This window comes from Amborella trichopoda, chromosome 10, assembly GCF_054954075.1.
Source record: "Amborella trichopoda isolate Santa Cruz 75 chromosome 10, AtrichopodaSantaCruz75HAP2 v2.0, whole genome shotgun sequence".
NCBI lineage: Eukaryota > Viridiplantae > Streptophyta > Magnoliopsida > Amborellales > Amborellaceae > Amborella > Amborella trichopoda.
In genome coordinates, this window is record NC_142345.1 from 9360564 (window position 1) to 9383127 (window position 22564).

General features: G+C 40.3%; 1 protein-coding gene across 2 annotated transcripts in view; it reads left to right on the forward strand.

Moving 5' to 3' along the window:
* The first annotated feature begins 46 nt into the window (after positions 1-46).
* Positions 47-22564, forward strand: part of LOC18446161 (cytochrome P450 CYP72A616) — a 39435-nt gene continuing 16917 nt past the window's right edge. For both annotated transcript variants that reach the window (XM_006856286.4, XM_020674845.2), the window contains exons 1-2: positions 47-352; positions 3422-3645. In XM_006856286.4, the coding sequence (XP_006856348.3) occupies positions 61-352; positions 3422-3645 (516 nt within the window). In that variant the 5' untranslated portion in view covers positions 47-60. The remainder of the gene's footprint in view (positions 353-3421; positions 3646-22564) is intronic.

Consider the following 22564-nt stretch of genomic DNA (forward strand, 5'->3'; position numbering starts at 1 on the left):
GGTATCTCTCTCCTCCTTATTTACAGAACAACAACCTCTAAACCCTAAGCCTCCGCAACTATGATGGGCACCCTGCAACTCAATAGTGGTTCAATAATGTTGGTTTTCCTGGTTCTCTATGGCTTGCATAGGCTCATTTCGTTTCTTTGGTGGAGACCCAAGAGAACTCAAAAACTTTTCAGGTCACAGGGGATCAAAGGACCCTCATATAAACTTTTGCTTGGCAACCTCAAAGACTTGGCCCAAATCAAACAGCAGCACAAATCTCAGACCCAAAAAGGAGTCGCTACTTCAAAGCATGACATTGTTTCGGGCATTATGCCTCACATCAACGTTTGGAGAAAAAAATATGGTTTGTTGTACTCATCCTACGCATTCCAATCTTGTTCCTTCCTCTAGAAATTCCCTCAACACCATATCTTCATCATTTTATATATATATATATATATATATATATATATATATATATGAAAAATATATAATGAGACAATTTATTTTTGATATAAGGTGGACAATTAATTTTGACCATTGGATGTGAAATTAGATGGCTGCATTTATTCCAATGACCATGATCAAAATTTAAAAGAATTTTTCTCATACTCTATAGCGCACCCAAAGTATCAAATTTCACATCGGATGGTTATAAGTAATTATAGCCTCCTTGTATCAAGGGTAAATGGTCACGTTAAATACATACCCATATATATAGATATATGCCACCAACGCCAAGTATCTACTGTTATATACGAGTATTCTGTTTTTTTTGGTAAATATGTTCTCTATATACTAGTCATCATTGTTCTCTATATTTCTCGCACTCATGTGTGAGGAGTATTTCTTACCTCCACCGTTTTTGATGAAGTCAAAACAAAATTGCTGCCACTATATGTCAAAATGGATGTGGGAAAAGAGATATTCAGAAAATGTAATTTTTTTTTGGTGAAAAATAATTTTAAATTTATAATCACCATTATTGTTCAAATTAACAAATATGAAAGTTCTGGATCCAAGATCTATCTTTCAGATGGATTTTGAAGGGGAATGTACATGTCCATCTGAGTAACCTTTATTTTTTGTTCTAGGCAAAAATATTTCTTACGCTCTAGGGCAGTGGATTTCGTTGGTGTTTCTTCCCATTTTGGCGGCCTCAAGTGCATTTTTATTGTACCAACATGCTGTGCACATTTTATTGGGCCACATAAAAGGCTTCGGACAAAATCTCTCAACCAAATAGTAGCAAGTAGTTTTTCTTGATGGGAGATAATCTATGATACGGGTAATTCACTATAGAGTAATTTAAAAAAGGGATAATATCTTCATACCCTATATTTTTAAGTTTCATTTCACAATAGACTCAAGGTTTTAAAAGATATATTGGGACATAAAAATTGTAGATTTTATTTCTTCTAATCCCCTGAGCTAATTTAAACATATTCTTTTAGGCCAAACAAATCTAAAAAGATATGCCTTTTCTAAAAGCCATCCTCTCAAATTTCTAGAGAGAGAGAGAAGGGCTTTATGTAGGTGAGTGGTTACCGGGAGAGAGAGAGAAGTGTTTGGAGAAACAAAAAAGGAAAAAGAGTGAGAGACACAAGAAGAGAGACAGTGAGAGAAGTTTATAGTATATAAGTGAAGAGAGAAAAAAAGATTGGGTTTAGAAAGAGCATGTCTTTCTCACATTTGTTTAGATTAAAAAATAGGTTTAAAGTGGCTAGGGGGTTAGAAACCTTGAGTTTATCAAGAAATGAAACCTAAAATTAGGAGATATAGAGATATTTTCGCATTAAAAAAACCAAAAAAAAAGAAAATATGAAATGGGCCCTCAACCTGTGTTTTTTTATGTTTCTCCAAAATTGCCTCTCAATGTGAGGATAGCATCCTCAGATTGCACTTTAATTTTATTTTTTTGCTTTTTAGTTTGTTTTGTTAATAGGGTAGTGCCCTAGTGAGAGGGGTAATGCCTAGTCTAGACAGCAGTCCAAGGTTGGCATACTGGGACCACCTTATTTCTTAGGAAACAAATGAGCTAATGCGGTCCGAGGATGCCAACCTTGGACCGCCCTGAAGAGTACTAGAGAAGGCATTCCGAGAATAGGCACCTCGAACTGCCTTTGAATGCTTAACAAATTTAGACAAATTCAGTCTTTGCGGTCCGAGGATGCCAACCTCGGACTGCTTTGAAAAATCACCACCGAAGGCAATGGTGCTAACATAGTCCACACGTAATGCACCATTCATTGTTTTAGGAAGTTCAGGGCTTCTATGAGTTATAGGACGTATATATAGAAATAAGTCCCCTCTTAAAAACTCATTTTTGAAATGGGTTTCAACCTAATTTTAAGGAATATATAATCTCTACCTTGGAGATTGTGAATTTATAAAAATTAATAAAATCTAAGGAATGGAAATAATAATTTTATTGAAGAAAATATTTAAACCATTTGTTTTAACACTTTTTGGAGGGACCACTCATTTGCATCCATCTTAAAGATGGATGTTTTTTGCTTTGGAGTTTAAATTGTAGAAATGTATCCCCCTATGCATACTAACAATTTGTGTTTTAGAAAGGATCCTCTAGATTTTTTATCTCCAAAAGTTTGCATAATCCTCTTGGATGGAATGAAGAAAATATGTGCCCAAAATACAGGACTGTAGATCTATTTTTGTACCCCATTTCAGTTCACCATTTTGTTTTTGTTAGGAAAAGTTATTTGTTTGTCAATGGACGCATCAGTCTGATCCATGTGTTGAGGATTGATGTCTTGTATGATGTCTTGTATTCTGAAGAAATAGATCTACCAAGGTAGAGTAAAAAAGACGACTTTGGAGGGAAAATTCAGATATATCCGTACATGAGATTTGATATATCTGAGACTTGATATATATCCGTACAAGGGTATTTCGATAATTTGTACCATCTATCTGAGACTCGATATATATTGTTACGATTAGGGTTAAGGTTTAAGGGAAAAATGCAGATTGCTTTGTAATCAGCGAGGCGTGAGGAAAAGAGCTTTGGTAACCCTATTCTCCATTGCCAGTAAAGAAGTTCTCATCACCCGTAGACGTAGGCACGTTGCCGAACCACGTATATCATTGCGATGTAGTTGGTTGTCTTTTTCTTTTGTGTTTGTTTCTTCTTTCTAGTTTTCGTGGATTACTTTTCGTTTCTACACCATGAATGTCCAATTTTTAACATAGACATCATAAGAAGTGCATGAGACCAAAATATCAAATTAATTGTGCAAAAGTATATAGAAAAAGTCATTTTAAATTTTAAAATTTTAATGAAAAATCCATCCATCTTTAAGATAAATTCTACAAGGTGGATGCATGTGTACAAGCGAGTTAGCCGTCTCAATTGTCCCATTAAAGCCCCACCCTTTGCTTAATGCCATTGGCGATGTTGATGTGAGTGCAGGTAGTGTGTACTTGTACTGGTTTGGGACAAGTCCTAGGCTTGTATTGATGGAGCCGGAGCTCATAAGAGAGATGACGGTCACCAAATCAAAGCATTTTGTAAAGAACATAACTAACCCATACCTAAATGAAATGTTGGGCAACAGTGTTGTTATTATTAATGGAGAGGTGTGGGAGAGCCACAGGAAGATTCTCAATCCCTTTTTCAACTTGGAATCCTTAAAGGTCAGAATGCTTTTTTATATTTTATTTGCTTTCATTATTCGTAATTACTTTCAAATTCATCTCTCCTGTACTTTCTCTTTTCTATATATCCATCCAAACACGATCGTGATGATTGGGCACTTATTTTGCCAATTCTTGGTTCCTTGTGATTTGTAAATAAAAGTCGAAAGGAGTGTTTGACCTCTTATTTGAAAATTGAGCATTTTATGAACCCATGGGCCGTTTTTTTCCCCTGCATTATAAGTATTCTTGTTTTCATTTAGTACCACAGTGAGAAGTTTTAAGTTACGTAATATGTCACTTGATAGAGTAGTGAGACATCTCTGTGATAGACTTTTGAATTTTCAATGATTAATTGTATGACATTATGGTAATAGATCCTCACTTGTCTATACATGCATTTCATGCTATGGTGATCATATCCATTCACTTTCATATGGATGATCCACTAGATAGCTTCTATCAGTCTCTAAAAGGCTAGTAAGTCTTTTAGTGGAGCGCATAAGCCACTTGAAAATGTTTTTAATAGTAGTGAGACCTTATGTAGAGCTGCATAGATTATGATATTATTATATGATGATAAGGACACCTCATTTTATAGGCTAGTCACACTGATAGTGACTATCTATGCATGGACAATATACATACGACTTAATGCAATTGGTTGTTTATCATGAGATAATTTGTGAAATTAAATGTGAGAGAAATCCAATAAACTTTGATAAGTCCCACATTACATGAGATAATGTCCTAATTGATTCGAACTTATAATGTGTTTGGTCACTCAGACATGTATAATTGAACCTCTCTTGATATTGGGATTGGATCTAATTAATAGGTTCATGATGACACCTGCTAGCCATCTAAGCCTACTGTAATATCAATAAGAGATTGAATGTATTGAATGATGAAATGCTTGAAAGTCCAATCACTACTCCCACACTTTGGTTTTGAATGGATAAAGTACCATGTCGTGACTAAGGAAACTTTGAGAACAATGTATGAGATTAAATCATGATTTTAATGAACTTTTGTTCGAGTAAAAATCTGTGTTATTTGAGAATTGACATGTACATAGAGTTGTGAACTTTTGAGCACATGAATAAATCTTGAAAGTGCAAGTAAGAAGATAGATGTGAACATATATGTCAATCTTTATGAGTATAAATTGTCATGAACATGCACATAAAAGTACTGTACTCTTTGCCATACCATATGTTCCCATATTTCTTTTCCTTTAGGGATACCCATTGTATTATTAGAATATGTGATTGTTGAAGATGAGGGTTACTTCGGCAATTAGCACCTAGTAGATTAGTATGTCAAGCATTGACGTGAGTATGATATGATATGTTGACACATAAACTACATGATATTTGATTAAATATGTGGATGAAAGAGATCGAACATGACATTTAAATTGTGATTTGTTGTTTATGTGACATACACCAGGCATAGAAATAATTCTTGATAATTTGCACATATGTTTGACCACACTTGCTTTTATTAGTTCATAACTATTGATTATGTTAATGGTCCATGTTGATTGCCTATGCATATGGAACATACAATTACGCTTATGCACGATATGAGATTGAGAAAGTTGACTTGGTTGTTGATACTTGCCCCCTTGCTTGATATGAGCATTGCTTTTATGGTAGAGAATGGATATTTTAAATTATATCATCGTGTATAAGAATGAGAGAGAGAATCGTTTATATGGCCTTACAAGGTCAAGTGGGAGAATGTTGGCTATATGGCCTTTCAAAGCTTTAAAACCAATAGTCTTACGTTCAGTGGGAGTTAGAGAGAGACTGAATCTGGGTGCTTGGCGCACTGAGGCCCAGATTCATATACCTCGAGTATTTGAGGCATTGAGAGTATACGTTTTGAGAGTGTGAACTCTCGAGGAGGTGTGAGAGTCACCTCCCAGCCATGAATATATTGATTAAAATGCCTCATAGTTGCTGTGATAAGCCAGGGTTTGAAAAATTCAATTGAGAATAATAGAACCCGAGTATTTAAAAGAGTATTCGCTCTGTATGGGATGGTTGGCTCATGGGACATGAGCTCGTATTCTGACACGATACCGTTCCATGGCATGTACACCCATAATCGTATGGGGAAGCCACTTTTCGATAGTATTATCCGACTTAAAAGAGCTAGTGCACATGTTCTTTGAGAGGACCCCTGTATTTGAGTAGGAATATGTCCCACTGGGGTGCACCAGTAATCCATTGAATCCCTAGTGACGGGAAGCTCTAACTCAACGACTTTGATGTGACCAATTATGTGTTCCTGCCATAGATTGTGGAGCATAAGTCCATTGGGTCGGCTTGAGACATCGGTGGAACGTCATTCGGTTTAGCCCAATGGAAGACTCCGACTAGTGTTATAAGTCTAGAGATTTCATTTACCTTTGGCCCAAATTAATCTAAAATTGACGAGAAAATATTTTATATTGATGAGAAATTGTGTAATAATGTTGAAAAATCTTTTAGAGAATTTTTGAGATTTTTGGAGAATTGTTTAGATTTTTTAAACAATAAAAAATGTGATTTTCAAATTTGTTTAACGTAAATACCAAACAAGAATATCCTGTTGGGATGCGACATGGATACCAAGTGGCCATAGGCATGCCATGTGGCTCCCCCACCTCCTCACTTGTGGATGACATCATGCTAATGTCATATCCATGTGGGGACCTATTTGTCATTAATTCTTTTATTGATATTATGTTATAACATGTTATCTTGTTATTTAAAGGGCTATATATTGTAATGACTTAAGTTTGATTTAAATCACATGTTTTTTTTTGCTCATATGTGCCATTTTTGATATGTGTGAAGTCATGAAATTTTGAGAATTAATTTAATTAATATTATTATCCACATATGATTTTGTAGCATGTGAGTATATCTTATGCGACACCACCTTATGGGCTTGACTCATATGAAACTTTAGTGTTGTTAAAATCCTATTGGTGGTGTCATAAGATATTTTATTCACATGTGTGGATGTCTCATATTACCTTTATATCCATGTCCTTGTATTTTATTGGCTCTAAAAAATTATTCAAAAATCATGAGCGTAAGTGTAAATATGAATTTGGATTTAATGAGAAGTAAAACATAGAGCTAAGGGCTTCAAGGTAAAATGACTATAAACCTAGGTTTAAGGAGTGAAAGGTGTCAAAAGCTCATCCATTGATCTTGGTGATAAGATATGGATGAGTGGTTTGGATAAAAACCTCTCATTTGCCATTAATCTAAGGCATCAAGGATCAAGATTAAATCCATCTTTATTATCTAAGTATAAAAATAACTTATGAAATCAATTATAATCATAACTTGAGTATTCACTTCAAAGAGAGAGAGAGAGAGAGAGAGAGAGAGAGAGAGAGAGAGAGAGAGCCCTTGACAAAAAGGTAGTCACCCATGAGACTATCTTCTTCCTTGAGCTTTTATTTGAAACCGTTCCAAGGAGTAGTCCATTATTTATGTGATCAAGCCCATATTAGTGCTTCATTAAGGTATTGATTTTTCTTCTCAGATATTTAATTCCTACCTCATTTCCATTAGTAAATCTTACTATAATTCTTAATTTACAGTAGCTTTTTTCATTTTTTGTCATGAAAACTTGATATTTGAAGAGTCCCAAAGCATAGTATGTGTAGACTAGCTTGCTTACTCCATGATCTTGAGTAGTTTGAACTTGATTTATTGATCTTATTTTTCTGAAATTTTTACTAAGAATATGCAACTGATGAGAGGTTTATTTCATCATATTTAAGCATAAGAAATATTCCATTGAGTTCCCTTTTAAAAGTTCGCGTGGTCCCTTATGGACCACATGGTGTAGTTTCACCATAACTTCCTTATTTTGTGTAGTATCTCTCTCAAACTTTGAAGAGATATTTTGATGCATGTCTATCTCATGATTTGATCCCCATTAAGTGAAATAAAAATGATCATTTGCTTTCCATTGGATTGATCTCCTTGAGTTATTATTATCATTTGTACCTTAAACAATGAGACTAAATTAAGTCCTCAAAAGGCCCTTTCGTGGCTCAGGTACAAGGGGTTCGAACCATGGTTTTCCTATGTATGTTTGCATGTTAATTTGATGTATTTACAGCTATTAAATGGATTCATAATTGGTTAAACTGAGTATATTGTGTGAATATTGAGATTGTTTTTTAATCTTGCGGTATGAGCTTTAATGTTATGCATTATTGTTTATGCGAATTGAAATCTTATTGAATTATTATGAACAAGTGTATGATGTGTATGAGATATTATGATATATGATGAGGATGAAGAATGAAAATGAAATTATCATATTGTTATAATGAGGAATTGCGAGTGCAAGTCATGCAATATGTTGTAGAGATGTACAATGTGAATATTTGAATATTGTATTAAGTTTAATTGAATTTTTGAGTAAGGAATTTGTAAAGGACCTATTAGGGTTGAATTTTATTATTCAAATGTGTATAAACCATGTTTGGAGGCTAGAATATATGTATTATGGTTTTGTATTGAGATATTCATGCATTTAAACCCTTAAGTTTTTATACAAAGGAAATTTGTTAAAAGATTGCATTTCTAGCCCATTGGTCTTATACCACCAACAAATTGTTGTGATTGTATATATTAATGTTGAGTAGCAGCGAACATAAAACTTTGCCAAAATGTTTCATGAAATAGTTGACCCTAATAGTTGGAAAACGGCTTTGATGTTGATGAAGATATGAAATTCTATATAGAGTGTTGTGTTTGTACTTGCCCGAGTAGAGTCAAGCACCAGTGAGTCAGTTGGGTATGGTAGCCTATTGAGCCATGATCATAGTACCAAAGGGCACCTGTACAATATTCAGGTAACTATTGTAACGACATCACCGAGTTCTACATGCAGGAATTAAAAGGGTGTAATAATCTGCCCCGTCTTCATTTTTTGAATTTTGCCCCCTCTCCCCCTCTTTGCTTTTTTTAATTAAAATTTGAGCTCAAACCCTATTTAATTTGAGCCAAAATTGCAAATCTAATTCGATTTTTTCCTGATCTATCTATTACATAGAATTGGATTTGAGAAAACAATAAGATTTGATAGATTCTTGATACTAATAAATTCGGCTAACGTTTTACCTAATTTTAAAAAATTGTGATATCTTTGGGGTCGTTGGTCTGACTTTGGTAAAATTCAATTCATATTCCTATTTTTATGTTCTTGATCTAACAACATGCTTGGTTCTTATTAAAAAACTAAAAACCATTAGGATTTGAGAACTTCGAAATTTGGACTTACTGTTCAATAAAAGGTTTTCAAAAGGTCAAATCTCCTAGGCTTGAACTTGAAACCCAAATATTCTTTAGGTGTTTGATTTGGGTTTCTTGAGGAATCTTGGTTAAAGATTGGACGCAGCGATACATACTGAGCTTGAAGATTAGGTAATCAGCCTAGAAAATTTCAAGTAAATTTTGTGTTTTGCAATTTAGCACTAATAATTCATGATTGAATACTTACGTAACTATAAGTTGGAATTTATTACTAAATAATTCATGATTGATATATACTTAAGTGACTATAATTTCTGCTTCTTCTTTTTTGTTTTTTTGTAAAACAATTTTAATATTTTTCTAATTTTTATTTTGCTAATTTTTCCAAAATTTTTGGATTTTTCTGAAACTTTTTAAGCCAATAACATTGAACTTTCATATTTCATGGTTTATACTTTTCTTACTATTGTATAATTTTGTAAAGATTTCCTTTTTTTTTTTCTTTTTTAAAGTGATTTTTCAAGATTTTCTGGGCATTTTGGACCTTGCCTTGAATAAATCATAGCTCATTAGAGTTTGGGCCCAAGTAAACTCAGCTCGGATAGGGGCTGGAATAAGCCATCCAAGCTAGGTTTTAGTTGAGAGTGAAGCCAGTGCTGGGTTAATGCTATTAGTTGTTGATGTCAAGTTACTGTGGATGTTGCCTTGGAAATGGGTGTTGCATCATGCGTGTGCTTGAGAATTTATTGTTCTTTGTAAAAGTGTGTGGGAAATGAGTCTTGCTTAAAAGCAGGTATTTTGCATCAGAACATATGTTGGATGGGCAATGTGTTAGTCTTTAATATAGTAATTGTTTCACGAGTCCAAAGGTGGGTTCTGTTTTTCCGATATATAGGGACGTGATAAAGAATCTTTGGAAGCATTTAGACTTGGGTTTTGAGTTAGTAAAAGTGTTATACAATGGATGTAAATAGTAGTGACAAAGTTTTATTCGGATATATTATGCATTACATGCAATTTTCTGTTGCACTCGGAGTTGAGTGAGTCCTTCTTGTAGGAAGTAAGTGATTCTTTTGTGACCAGAGTGAGTGATTCAACCCTATTTTGCTGGTTTCTGGTTGAGTGATTCTTGACAACACCCTGCAGAGCCTACCCTTCATTAAGTTGGTACCAAAGTAGGAAGATTATGAAAATTTAAAACCCCTTGAAACCTCACACCCTACGATGCCTTTGCGAAACAGCCCCGTAGACAAGCTACCATTGAGGGTATCAGTGCTTAAACTAAATTGGACAGTCCAATGAATAATTTCGTCAAAAAGCTAAAAGAACTCTTCAAAAGTCGGATTCCACATCTTCCAGGTGTAGCAATACTACATTTGCGAGTTCAAATAGTGGGAATACACAGTTAGAGCTTGGTGGCCTGACACCTATTTAATTAGCCCCAAGGACGGGAATACACAGTTAGAGCTTGGTGGCCTGACACCTATTTAATTAGCCCCAAGGACTAGGCAAAGGGATGGTGGTTGGAGCTTGGAGTGCTTGACAAGAGCCCTGGAAGGTGTGGACAAAAGCATTCAGTCAATGTTCTCGACTTCAAAGGTAAGCTCAATCCCAATGAGTGTTGTAATTGAATAAAATCTGTAGAAGCTTTCTTTGAATAGAAGGATCTCTTGGATGAATGAAAGCTTCAATTTGTTCCCATGGAACATGAAGGACACACTCTTTTCTAGTGGCAACAATATCGACATAGGGGGGAATAAGTGCTACTATGATTAGTACGTGACTAGACTCAAAATAGTGAATAATCAGTGTTGTTAGAGTTTGAACGACTACCGAATTAGTGAGGAGTTTGGTTCCAGTCAAAACCGGGGCAACCACTGGTTGAACCGGTTGGACGAGACTTTGGAAAAAGAGGACATAATAATAGATATAATAGTATGAAAATATAAAATGTATTAAAAATTGGTCAACTTCATTTTAACAATAGAACTAGTTAAAACAGGATGGTTCGATCAACCAAAATCTGTCTAACATTGGTTTTGACTGGTTTTTAAATAAAGTCTATTTTTACCTAGGACTAGACATGTCAAGGCACTTGTTGGCAGTCCGACACGTCAGACCACCTGTTCGATCCGGTTGTGATAACTATGATGATAAGTTCCTGTCCTTCGACTATATTCAGTCTCCTTGCAGAAAGTTACATCAATTGCACAAACAAGTTCATCATTTTTTTTCCAATTACACAGACTAATTTAACAAGTTGTTGACTGATATAAATCTACATGAGAGTGATGATTAGATAGTGGCCTAATACTTAAGCAGGCTGAAATCAAGTGTCCATTTAAATCTCATGAAGCACTCGCTGCACACCTGCAAATAGGAATATCAAATGGGCATTAAGGCAGAAGACAAATCAAAATCGAGCTTGTTTAAAAGAGTGATAAAGGCGATCCTTAAAAGGTATGGAAGTAGAAATCATATGGTATGGATCTTGGACACCCCTTCGATCTTCCAAATCTTCATGATGGGGGAGGAATCAAGGAGAGTGGCAAACTCGCCATGGTTTCAAACTCAGCCTATTAGCAGTGTGGGAAAGGGTCATAGAGTATATGAGTGCTTGAAAAGAAGGCCGTGGTTCAAGTGAATTTGGTAAAGGTTGAGGATGAGGAATAAAAATAATGCATATATGATAAATCTGAAGAGTAGGGAGAGTAATGTGATCCCACTCATGCATTCCATGTGTATTTTCTATCCAAGAAGATGACAAATGGCGTTGGCATAATATCTTCTGAACTTGTTATTCACCACATGGGAAAAAGTGTGTTGCTATGATAGATCATGGGAGTTGGAAAATATGTTGTCAAATTCCTTGGTGGATAAATTGAAACTCAAAAGGGAACACCACCCTGAGTCTTATAGCTTTTCATGGTTTAAGAGGGGAGGCAAGATCATGGTTATAGAGAAGTATAAGTTTTCTATTTGAAAATATGAGGATGAAATATGCTTCGACATGCTTCCAGTGGATGCCCGTTACCTCTTACTGGGAAGACCGTGGCAGTTGGATAGGAGTATCTACCATGATGGGAGAAGAGATGCTTAGTCTCTTGTGAAAGACTGAGTTCTCTTGTTAAAGACTGAGCAAAGTACTCTTGTTAAAGACTGAGCAAAGTATATTCTCAACCCCTTGAAAAGTATGCCTACAAATGTACGCATAAACAACAACGTCAGTTTGCTCTCTCATAGCTCATTTGACTAACGTTTCAACACTAGCTCGTCCATAGTTGCAATGCCCTTGCTTATGATGCTTGTACTCGTGCCCTTGCTCGCGGATCAAGGGCCAGGACTATATTATACTATACTACACTATACTACAGAGCTAGAGCCAACAAGTTGAAGAGTAAGCTTGCTTCCTCTTAGAGGGCCTTGTAGTTGCGCTAATTGGTTAGGTGTTTCGATCTCGCCTTCCGGGTCGGGATGACCTGGTGGCACGTGTCTTGGGTTTCAAGGGAACCCGAGACTTGAGACCGCTCTCTCGAAAAACCTTGTTACAAAATAAGGGCAGGTATACCAACATATGAGAGAGGAATTTAATGTGAGGCGAGACACACCTTACCTAGGTCCGTGACTCACTCAAGCTGACTCGCATGGGTACCCTCTTAGATCACGTCGAAAAGCCCCCAGTCCTACAACTAGTTCAAAATTGCCTCCCTTGACCTGTACTCTCCTATTTATGCAATCACACACACACGACTAATTTACAAGACAAGTGGGCCGAGGGACCCCACCTTGTCTTTGAGAGAAGGCATACAAACGTGAGCATTCAAAGAAGAAAGGGAAGGAATGAGATGAAGATTGGGCTGATAAGAGGAGAAGGGAGAAATAAGATGGAGGGAAGAGAAGAGAAGAAAGAGAAATTTGACCCGGTGGCTAGACTGACACAGTAGTTAGACCAGTACGGTGATTGACCTGGCGTGGTAGCAAGACGGGCACGGTAACTCAGACCGGCACGACAATAATACTACTTGACGACAAGACTAACATCAACTAGCCGGGCACAATATCTAACCTGTTGTGGCAGCAAAACGGGTATGGTAACTTTCACCTACACGGCGGCAATACTGTTCAACGACGGACTACCATGACAGTGCTAATCTTAGCATCCCTTGGTCAAATGAAAGAGGAAATAAGGAAGAAGAAAGAGAAGAAAGGAGGAAGAGAGAAAAAGAGAAGAAAGAAGAGATAGGAAAGGGAAGAGGGAAGAGAGAGAAAAAGAAGAGAGAAGAGAGAAGAGAGAAGAAAGAAAAGAAAGGAAGAAGAGAGAGAAGAGAGATTAAAAAAAGAGATAGAAATACGAGAGAGAAAGAAGGAAGAGAGAGGAGAAAGATTGGAAGAAGATAGAGAAAGGAGAAAGAGGAGGAATAAGAGAGAGGAGGAAGAAGAAAGAAGAGGGAGAGAAAGAAAAGCGAGAAGAAAGAAGAAAAGGGAGAAGAGAGAGAAAAGGGCAAGAAGCATGGACGAAGATGGGTTCTATCGTCCATGACAGAGGAGAGAGAAGAAAGACAGAAGCATGGGCGACGATGGGGTTCTGCCGTCCATGATAGAGGAGAGAGGGTAAGAAAGAACATGGACAACGATAGGTTCCGCCCGTCCATGAAAAGAGAGAGAGAAAGAGAGAACATGGACAATGATAGGCTCTACCATCCATGACATGAGAGAGAGAGAAAGAGAGAACTTGGACGGGGATGGGCTCCGCCGTCCATGATATGAGAGAGAAAGGAGGAAAGAGAAAGCATAGATGACGTTAGGTACCGCCGTCCATGACGAGAGAGAGGGTCAGGGAAGAGAGAAGAAAAGACACATACGATGATAGGTATTGCCGCGTGTGTTAGAAAGGACTCGGACATGACTTGGCCCGCCACTCGAGAAAGGGCCCGATTCAATGTCCTTGTCAGGGAATAGGGGAGTAATGTCACGGGCGGCGATGGACATCGCCGTGCATGATAGGAGGGAAAAGGAACTCAGATAGAGGCTCGAACCTCTAGTCGGGTTAAGGCCCGGCTCAGTGTGCATGTTTTAGAGTCGTGCCCACAATCTCAGTGTAAAACTCTCAAATTTTATTCTTCAGAATGAAGGTATGGTGGAAGCTCTTTACAATTAGGTTTAACATATATCTATAGAATTGGGCTCAAAACATGGGTGGATGCCCAAAATCTGACATAATTGATGATAATTACAATTTATTTGAATTAAAATAAAATCTAAAGATAGGACAAAATGACGGTTTTGCCCATGCCCAACAATACAAAAAATTCCAAAACAGTCCCTGCTGCTGCCCTAAAACATGCGTGATCTTTCATGGATGATTTGAGGTTACTCCGGCATCCGTTTGATCGAAAGATGATTACTTTCTTGTGAGGCTTAGCATGACGATCGATTTGGTACCAACTTCGAATCACGAATCACATTTTTAGGCCACGATTATGCAACTTGAAATTCGTATGAATCTTGAAAAATTTCGATAAATAGTGGTGCTTGTTTCTTGATGTTTTTCTTTGATTTTTTCACTGAATTACGCTGAGCATGCCATCATGATCGCATTGCAACAAACACAGCTTGATTTCGTGCCCGAACGAAGATTTTACAGTCATTGGGTTTTGGCCAGAATCTGAATTCCGGCAGTCAGAAATCTGCAATGAATTCAATGCCTTTGTGTGTGAAATCTAACTATTCATCACGTGAGGGGTTTGGATCAGACATAGCTCTAGGTCTTACGCATGTAATGGAACTGGTCTCGCGTCGATCCGTTATGCAAGAGCCTTGACGTGGCCACTCGAGCGAGGTGTGTTTTCCTATAACTTTGGCCGCGAATCGCCAATTTCTCTCTAATTTTTCTCCTGGCTCAGACGTCATCATGGGACATACCACATATCAAAACACTCGTCTTAACAAGACGAACACGCTCACAAGATTTGAGCACGATCCAACTTGTAACGAGTGAGCTATTAGTCTTCAAATTTTCTGCTCGTGACTGTACAAAACAGTCTCCTTTAATGAAGATTGGTGCAAGGAGACGCGCAAGAATAGCGTGCAGCCTACCCGTTTTTAATGTTTCACCCATAACTTTGTCCTGGTATGTTTGTTTATGCTGAAACTTAACCCTTAGGGGTTTTCGACCATGCCGGATCCAATAACAGTGGTCCCACAGCCATTTGACCCATTGAAAATAGATGTCTAGTTATGGGGTCTGTTTCAGGGTGCTAGAGGTTGATTTTTTCGAAACTATTTCTTTATGTGTTCTGCCTTAGATATGTCGGATTGCGACGAAACGTGGTAGGTGGCCTTTTGAAGTCCTTAGGAACATCTTCACCCATTCTGGGGTAATTATGAGACTGTCAGGAATTTCACTATAAATCAGGGCTTTATTGATCGACTTCTCTTTTATTCTTCTTCGGGGACCCAAGGTGCTGGAAAATGTCTTCAAACAGCTTACCCCGCCGAATGTTGTGCTTTAAGAGAAGCGGGAAGGACAACATTCTGAAAGTTTCCTTCGGCTTTATTAATTTTTTCTTCCTAGCCACAAGACCACATGAATGCCGAGGAGATATCCATGCAATGCTGTAACTAGGATGCTCAGAAGTTTGGATGCTTTTTTTGTAGATCCATATGTGGAGACTTCGGGGGAGAAGAGACTTGAGTTACTGGTGGGGGACATCTCATGGAATGTCCATCATCCACGTCAAGAGCTCTTTTCAAGCTCCGAAAACTGGGGGCTTTCAAAAGCTTGTAGACCCAGTCGGTCAGAATCCAGGCTTGTCTGTCAGTTGGGTGCCTTGCTTAAGGGCTTTCTTCCCTATTAGTCAGGGGTTTGTGTCCTCTGGTGGTGGTCCACGTCTGAGGTTATGCTTTGGATAGACAACCAAGGAGCCCTTGGTGGGCATGTGTGATGCTACACTCAGGTTTGCTTTGACAAGCAGGGCACCTCTATGGACCCTATCTTTCGGGGTCCATTAGGGGGTTTTTTGTTGGCCTGTCCCGAAGGTCTGGGCCTGTCGGCTAGGGAGGGGTTTGGTGAGGTGGCCTCTTGGTGAGGCATCACCCTGAAGTCTTTACCTGGCATGACAGTTAGCCTTTGGGAGCATCTTTGGCTTTCCATTGTGATTTTCTTTTTTTTAGTTGAATTTTGCGAAGGCGGCCCTTTAGCATGGGACCTTGACCTGCTTTCTTGGAAATTCTTGTGACTTTTGGTTCTTTTCGTAAACGGACTCAGACTGTCAGATTCTTTTTGAAGCTCGATACCAAGGTACCCTGACACCAGGGATTTTTCTTGTGAGTTTATTGGCTGAAGCCGCCCATGAGGGGTGTGTTGCATCAACCTGCTTATTGGTCCAAACGCCCTTTGCGAGTTTTTACTTGGACTTGGGAAGTGGCGTCGTGGAGACGATTTTCACCAACCTCTTTTTATTGGGGCTCTTTTACCCATGATCTTACAGCCATGTCCACCCTTTTCTTCCATTTTTACTCATGACGCCCTTTAGGGTTTTCACTGTGCCTGGTTTTTTATTTTCACAGAACGCTTTTACTCATGGTTTCATGACCATGCCCATTTGTCATTTTTACTCATGGCGTTCCCTTACTCAGGTATACACCATATCCGTTATTCTCTTTATTCTTTTCTTCTTTTTTTGTGAGGGTGTGTTTAGGGTCATGCCTTCAGGATCTGGGTGAAGCAGTTTAACATCATGCGGTCAGAACATGCACTATAGTTTAAGGTCATATAGCTGAACCGTGGTGGCGATGAATGGCAGTCTGTAGAGGTCATGGAGTGAGAATGGTGATGGTTTGACTCACTTTGGGGAGATGGCACGAGGCTGCCTATGAAAGATGAATGTGTATGGATGGAAGGTGGATAGTGGTTACCCACTAGCCGACGACGAGTGTGGATGGCAGGATGACTCGCCGTTATTTTGTGAGCATGGGTGAGACTCACTATGGAATGATGGAGGGTAATGAAGGAAGATGAATTTACTGGGGAGTTGATGAAGGTGGTGTGCGTACACGGATGGGTCAGTTAGGGCAGGCACGTGTGAAGATGCATGTAAAGGGCGTGTGTGCATGTGTGGGGGCGTGTTTAAGTTCATGCCTTACGTCGTGCGGCCAGGGCGTGCACTATGGTTTAAGGTCATGTAGCTTGGACCGGGGCTATGCAATTTAAAGTCATGTAGCTAGAACCATGCGGTTTAAGATCATGCAACTAGACCTTCGCTATAGTTTAAGGTCGTATAGTTTAGACCGTGGCTATGAATTTTAAGGTTATACAGCTAGGAACATGCAGTTTAAGGTCGTGCAACTAGACCTCCGCTACAGTTTAAGGTAATATAGTTTGGACCATGCAGTTTAAGGTCGTGCATCTAGACCATTGCTGTGCAGTTTAGGGTCATGCAGCATGGACCATTGTGTGGGTCGCCATATAGGCGAAGCTCCATCGGGGAATTGAAGCATGGATGGCCATCCAACTACCTGGGGATGAAATGGTTAAGTCCATACACAATAAGAGGGCTTAGATGGAGATGGTGGCCCGACGAGGGATGGAAAATAGAAGTGGACTTTATGGGGATTAAGGTGTGAGTGTTACTCCCAAGGGGTGAAAAATGAGACTCCATGGAGAATAAGCTTGTGGAAGGTAATCCGACTCCTTGGGGATAAGATAACGAAGGAATAAGTGAGGATAATGACTTGGTGTAAAACAAACCCATTGGGGATTGAAGACGTAAGCATGACTTTTTCCTAGGCATACACCTAACTCCACTGAGGATGGCGAGCTGCAACATAGTTATAACTCATAGTGGGGATTATGACAGAACACTCACAGCAGTGACCAGGTTTTAGCACAAAGGGCACTCACAACGCTAGTGTGGACGATTGTAGCACACTTGGCAATAGCAGGGTTCAGACACACGTGACACTATCATGGGCGACAGTAGCATTGACACACATGACGCTAACATGGGCAACAGTCTCATGAACGGGGCTATTGGCAACGCGCGACGTTGGTATGTGTGGCATTAGTCATGCATAGCATCGGTCATGTGCGGCGTTAATTGCGAGCGATGTTGGTCGTGAGTGGCGTTGGTCTGAGTTCGGACCTCGGGGCTGGCCCGACACGGTCCTGATCCATCTGACACTGGTTGTTCGGGGTTCCATGATCGGCGGTAACCTTTGTTCGGGCTTCGGGCCTGAGCTCAACTTTTGATGCTTCGCGCTACATGGGCGGCGGTAAACCTTTGTTCGAGCCTCGGGTTTGAGCCAGACCTGGTCCAGCCCATCGCCGTTTGGTATTCAGGGACCTGACTGGCATTCCCAATTTATCGAGGGCACTTTGGGGAAGCGTTGTCTATATAAGGGGGTAAACCCCTTTTTCACCGTTTTACTAAAGTTTAAGGAAATATTAGTAGTGAGAGAGAGAAGCTTTTGGTGAGAACTCCGGTAAGAACGGAGGTTTACAAGAGTTTGCTGGCAAGAAAGTTCCAGCTGGGAAGAGGGAGCACCAGTAGGGGAACACAGGGGCATTCGTGAAGGGTTGCAGGAGTCTGCCAACGAGGGTTGCTGTCAGAGTGAGAAAAGCAAAGAGTTTGCTGGGGTCCAGTGAGAAACTCCGATAGTAGTTTTGGAGTAACAGAGAAAGGGGTCCAAGTTGCAGTAAGGAGCTGCCGGTGAACTTCCACTGGCTTTTGGGGATTTTCCTGTGGTTTGAAGGAGAAGGGAAGGTGCGACAATGGGTTTCCGGTGGGTGAGAGGAGTTTCCCAGTGTGAAACCAAGAGGTTGCAGGGTAGCAAACAGACGCAGGCAGTGATCGGTCACTGGGAGGAAGACGGTCGTTAGGGAGCGGTCACTGGGAGGAATACGGTCGTTAGGGAGACGAGGGTCGCGAGCCAAAACTCACGGCGATAGGTTGCACACGGCGCTCGTCGTGAGAGGCAGTAACCATACCCCCACGCCCACTTGGCAATCCTTTCATGGACGACGACAAGTCATACCCGACCGTGGTCATGCTTAGCAATGAGTTGCACATAGCAATTGTTGCGCACAGCGTTGAGTCATGTGCGGCGATGATCACGCGTGGCACTAAGTCATACACGACGATGATCACGCACAACGCTAAGTCGCATGCAATGATGATCACGTGCAGCACTGAGTTGCACGACGTTGAGTCATGCGCGACGATGGTCATGTGCGACAATGACTTGGGTAGGAAATGGGTGCTGACCAATGGTAAGGCCGGGCTTATGAAGCCTGTTGGAAGCCAAATGCTCCTGCACAACAGTGAACTCCATGTTGTTAAGTGAAAGGGTTCTCACTGTGAAGAGGGTATGCTCTCCATCATAGGCCAGGTCCTTGCCATAAGGGTTTTCTTTGTATGTCTGATATACTCGATCTAAAACCCTTCTACCTTTCTCTAATGTGGGAGCAGGTTTTTGACCCATAACCGTTCTCTTTTCCTCAGATGCAAGAGTAGCGCTGAGGCATCTACTCTCTTTTCTTTTGATGCGAGAGCAACTTTTTGGCCTGTAATCGTCCTTTTTTTGTCAGATGCAAGAGCAACACTTGGCACAACTAGTATCTTTTCTTTTGGTGCGAGAGCAATACTGCATGATAGATTTGTAATCTCCCTAATAATGGGCTTTTTGGCTTGTAATTCCTTCTAATGCAATAAAAGAGTAGAATGTTGTTTGAACTATCTTTATTCTTTTCCTTTCCCTTGGTTTTCCTTCTTTGATTCTTACTTCCTTTTTGCTGGATATTGAGTCTCTTGAGAGGTATCAAGGATAATACTTCTTCAGGTATCACCCATTGATGGGGGGAATCGCCCATTGATGGGGGGCATAGCCTCCTCTCCATCGGGATGTGCCAGTATGTAAACCTCATTTGGCGAGACTTTGTTGACTATGAAGGGACCTTCCCATTTAGGTTCAAACTTTCCTTTGCGCCGCCCATGCATAACAATCGGCCTTTTGGCCATTAAAACCAGATCCCCACAGGCGAATGAACGGACTTTGACTGACTTGTCAAAGGCCCTCTTCATTCTCCCCTGGTTGAGTTTGAGATTCTGCTGAGCTTCATCGAGAGCATCTAACTCTTGATAACGAAGCTTAACCCTCTTGTCTTCGGTCAGTCCTTGATATATGGCGACACAAAGCGAGGGGAGTTGAATTTCAAGGGGTAAAACTACTTCACCCCCATAGACCAGGGAATAAGGAGTGGAATCGGTGGCATTCCACGTGGTAGTGCGATAGGCCCACAGTGTTTCAGGAAGCTTCTCATGCCAATTCTTTTTTGACTTTGATACCGACTTCCTTAAAACGTTGCACAGGGTCTTATTGAAAGCCTCAGCTAATCCGTTGGCTCGAGGGTGGTACACAGTTGAGTACTTCCATTCGAAACCGAACTGGTTAACTAAGCGATCAATTTGATGGCTTTTGAATTGAGGGCCATTGTCAGATATAATCTGATCAGGCACCCCGAATCAGTATATGATGTGATGCCACATGAAGTTCACAACTGTGACCCACGGGAATCGCTTCAGCCCACTTGGAGAAATAGTCTGTTGTGGTTAAAATGAAGACATGACCCATTGTAGAAGGAGGGTCAATTGGTCCTACAATGTCCATACCCCATTGTGAAAAGGGCCATGATGCCCTTGTAGGGTGTAAGGGCTCTGGAGGCTGATGGATGAGGCGCGAGTGCATTGGGCACACCTGGCACCTCTTGGCATAGTTTAAGGAGGCGGTAGCCATCGAAAGCCAATAGTACAGCAATCTACATATCCGTTCATAGAGCTTAGGGCCGGACTGATGCAGTCCACAGATGCCTGAGTGTACTTCTTCCATCACCTTATTTGCCTCTTGTGTGTCTGCACATCTAAGAAGAATACCGTCGAAAGACCATTTGAAGAGAGTGCCTCCTTCAAGGAGGGTGTACTTATTAGACATCTGACGCTTATTATTGCGCTCGATATGATCTTCAGGGAGTCTACCGTGCTTCATAAAATTAATGATGGGTTCTCTCCAATCTTCTACTTGCTCGACTTTTGCACATATTGGGTCGAAGAACTCCGGTTCTTGTTTTTGGACCTCAGCTCCTTGACTCCGTGCCATTTCCTGTTCGGCCTAAATAACTTCTTTACCTGATAGAATTGCTTTGAATGGATAAGGTGGGCACTTGGGGAAGAGAATTCTCGCATCATCCGTGTCCACTTCGGTTCTCAGTTCAATGTATCTCCACTCTGCCACCCAGACAGGCATGGGCACTAGTGAGGACAATTGAATTGTAGCCCCAAGTTTTATGAGTGCGTCAGCCTACGAGTTTAACCCCCTGGGGATGTGACTCAAGGATACATCATTAAACTGAGCCATATACGATTTTGTAGTATCGTGATAAGGCTTGAGCATTTCTCACATCATAGATCCCCTTAAGCTACCGTATCACCAACTCAGAGTCACCAAAGATTTTGAGCTACTCCAAGTCTAGATCAAAGGCTATCTCCAACCCAATTATAAGGGCTTGATATTTTGCCTTGTTATGAGAACCAACCTCAGTGAGAGAGAAGGATAGAGGAAGTACCCCCTCTTTGGGAGTCATAAATACCACTCCGGCGCCTCCTCAATCAGACTGAAAGGCTCCATCAAAGTACATCTCCCACGCATGAGCAAGCTCTGCACAAAATATTTCTTCATCAGGGAGGTCACTTGATAAAGGAGATTCTACCGGTAAAGGATGTGTTGCAAGAAAATCAGCCAGGGCTTAACTCTTGACGGCCTTTTGGGTACGTATGTGATATTGAATTCCATCAGCAATAATGCCCACTTAGCAAGGCGTCCCGACAAGCATGGGCGTATCATGAGAAACTTTACAGGATTTTCTTTTAATATAAGTTTTACTTCATGACCAAGCAAGTAGTGGCAGAGCTTTTGTACTGCGAAGGTTAGGGCCAGGCACATCTTCTCGATAGGGGGATAATTCTTCTCTGCCCCTTGCATCCTGCGACTGAGATAATATGACGCGGTCTCTTTCCCTTCGTCATTGTTCGGCTCCAATAATGCCCTAAGTGACTCGTCTAGAGCGGTCACATACAGGATGAGTGGTTTTCCCAACACCGGTCTAGAGAGCACCGGAGGATGGAGTAAATATCGCTTGATGTCATCAAGCCCTGCCTGACATGCTTCATCCCAGATGAATGAGGTATCCTTCTTCAACATGTGCGTAAAAGGCTTACAGTGACCTGAGAGGTTTGAGATGAATCTGTGGATATAAGCCAGCCGCCCTTGGAGGGATCGCAGCTCTCACAATGTTGTTGGTGGCGGCATTTCCTGGATTGTCTTGATCTTGACTGGCTGAACTCCAGCCCTCGTTGTCTAATAATGAACCCCAAGAACAGTCCTAAACGCACGTCAAAAGTGCATTTCAGCGGGTTCATCTTGAGCTGGTGAAGGCATAACCGTTCGAACACCTTTTCAAGGTCTCTCATATGAGCATCTTTCTTTTCGGATTTTACCACCAAGTCATCTACATAACATTCCACCTCCTTGTGCATCATGTCCTTGAAGATGGTTGTCATTGCTCTCTGATACGTAGCACCGGCATT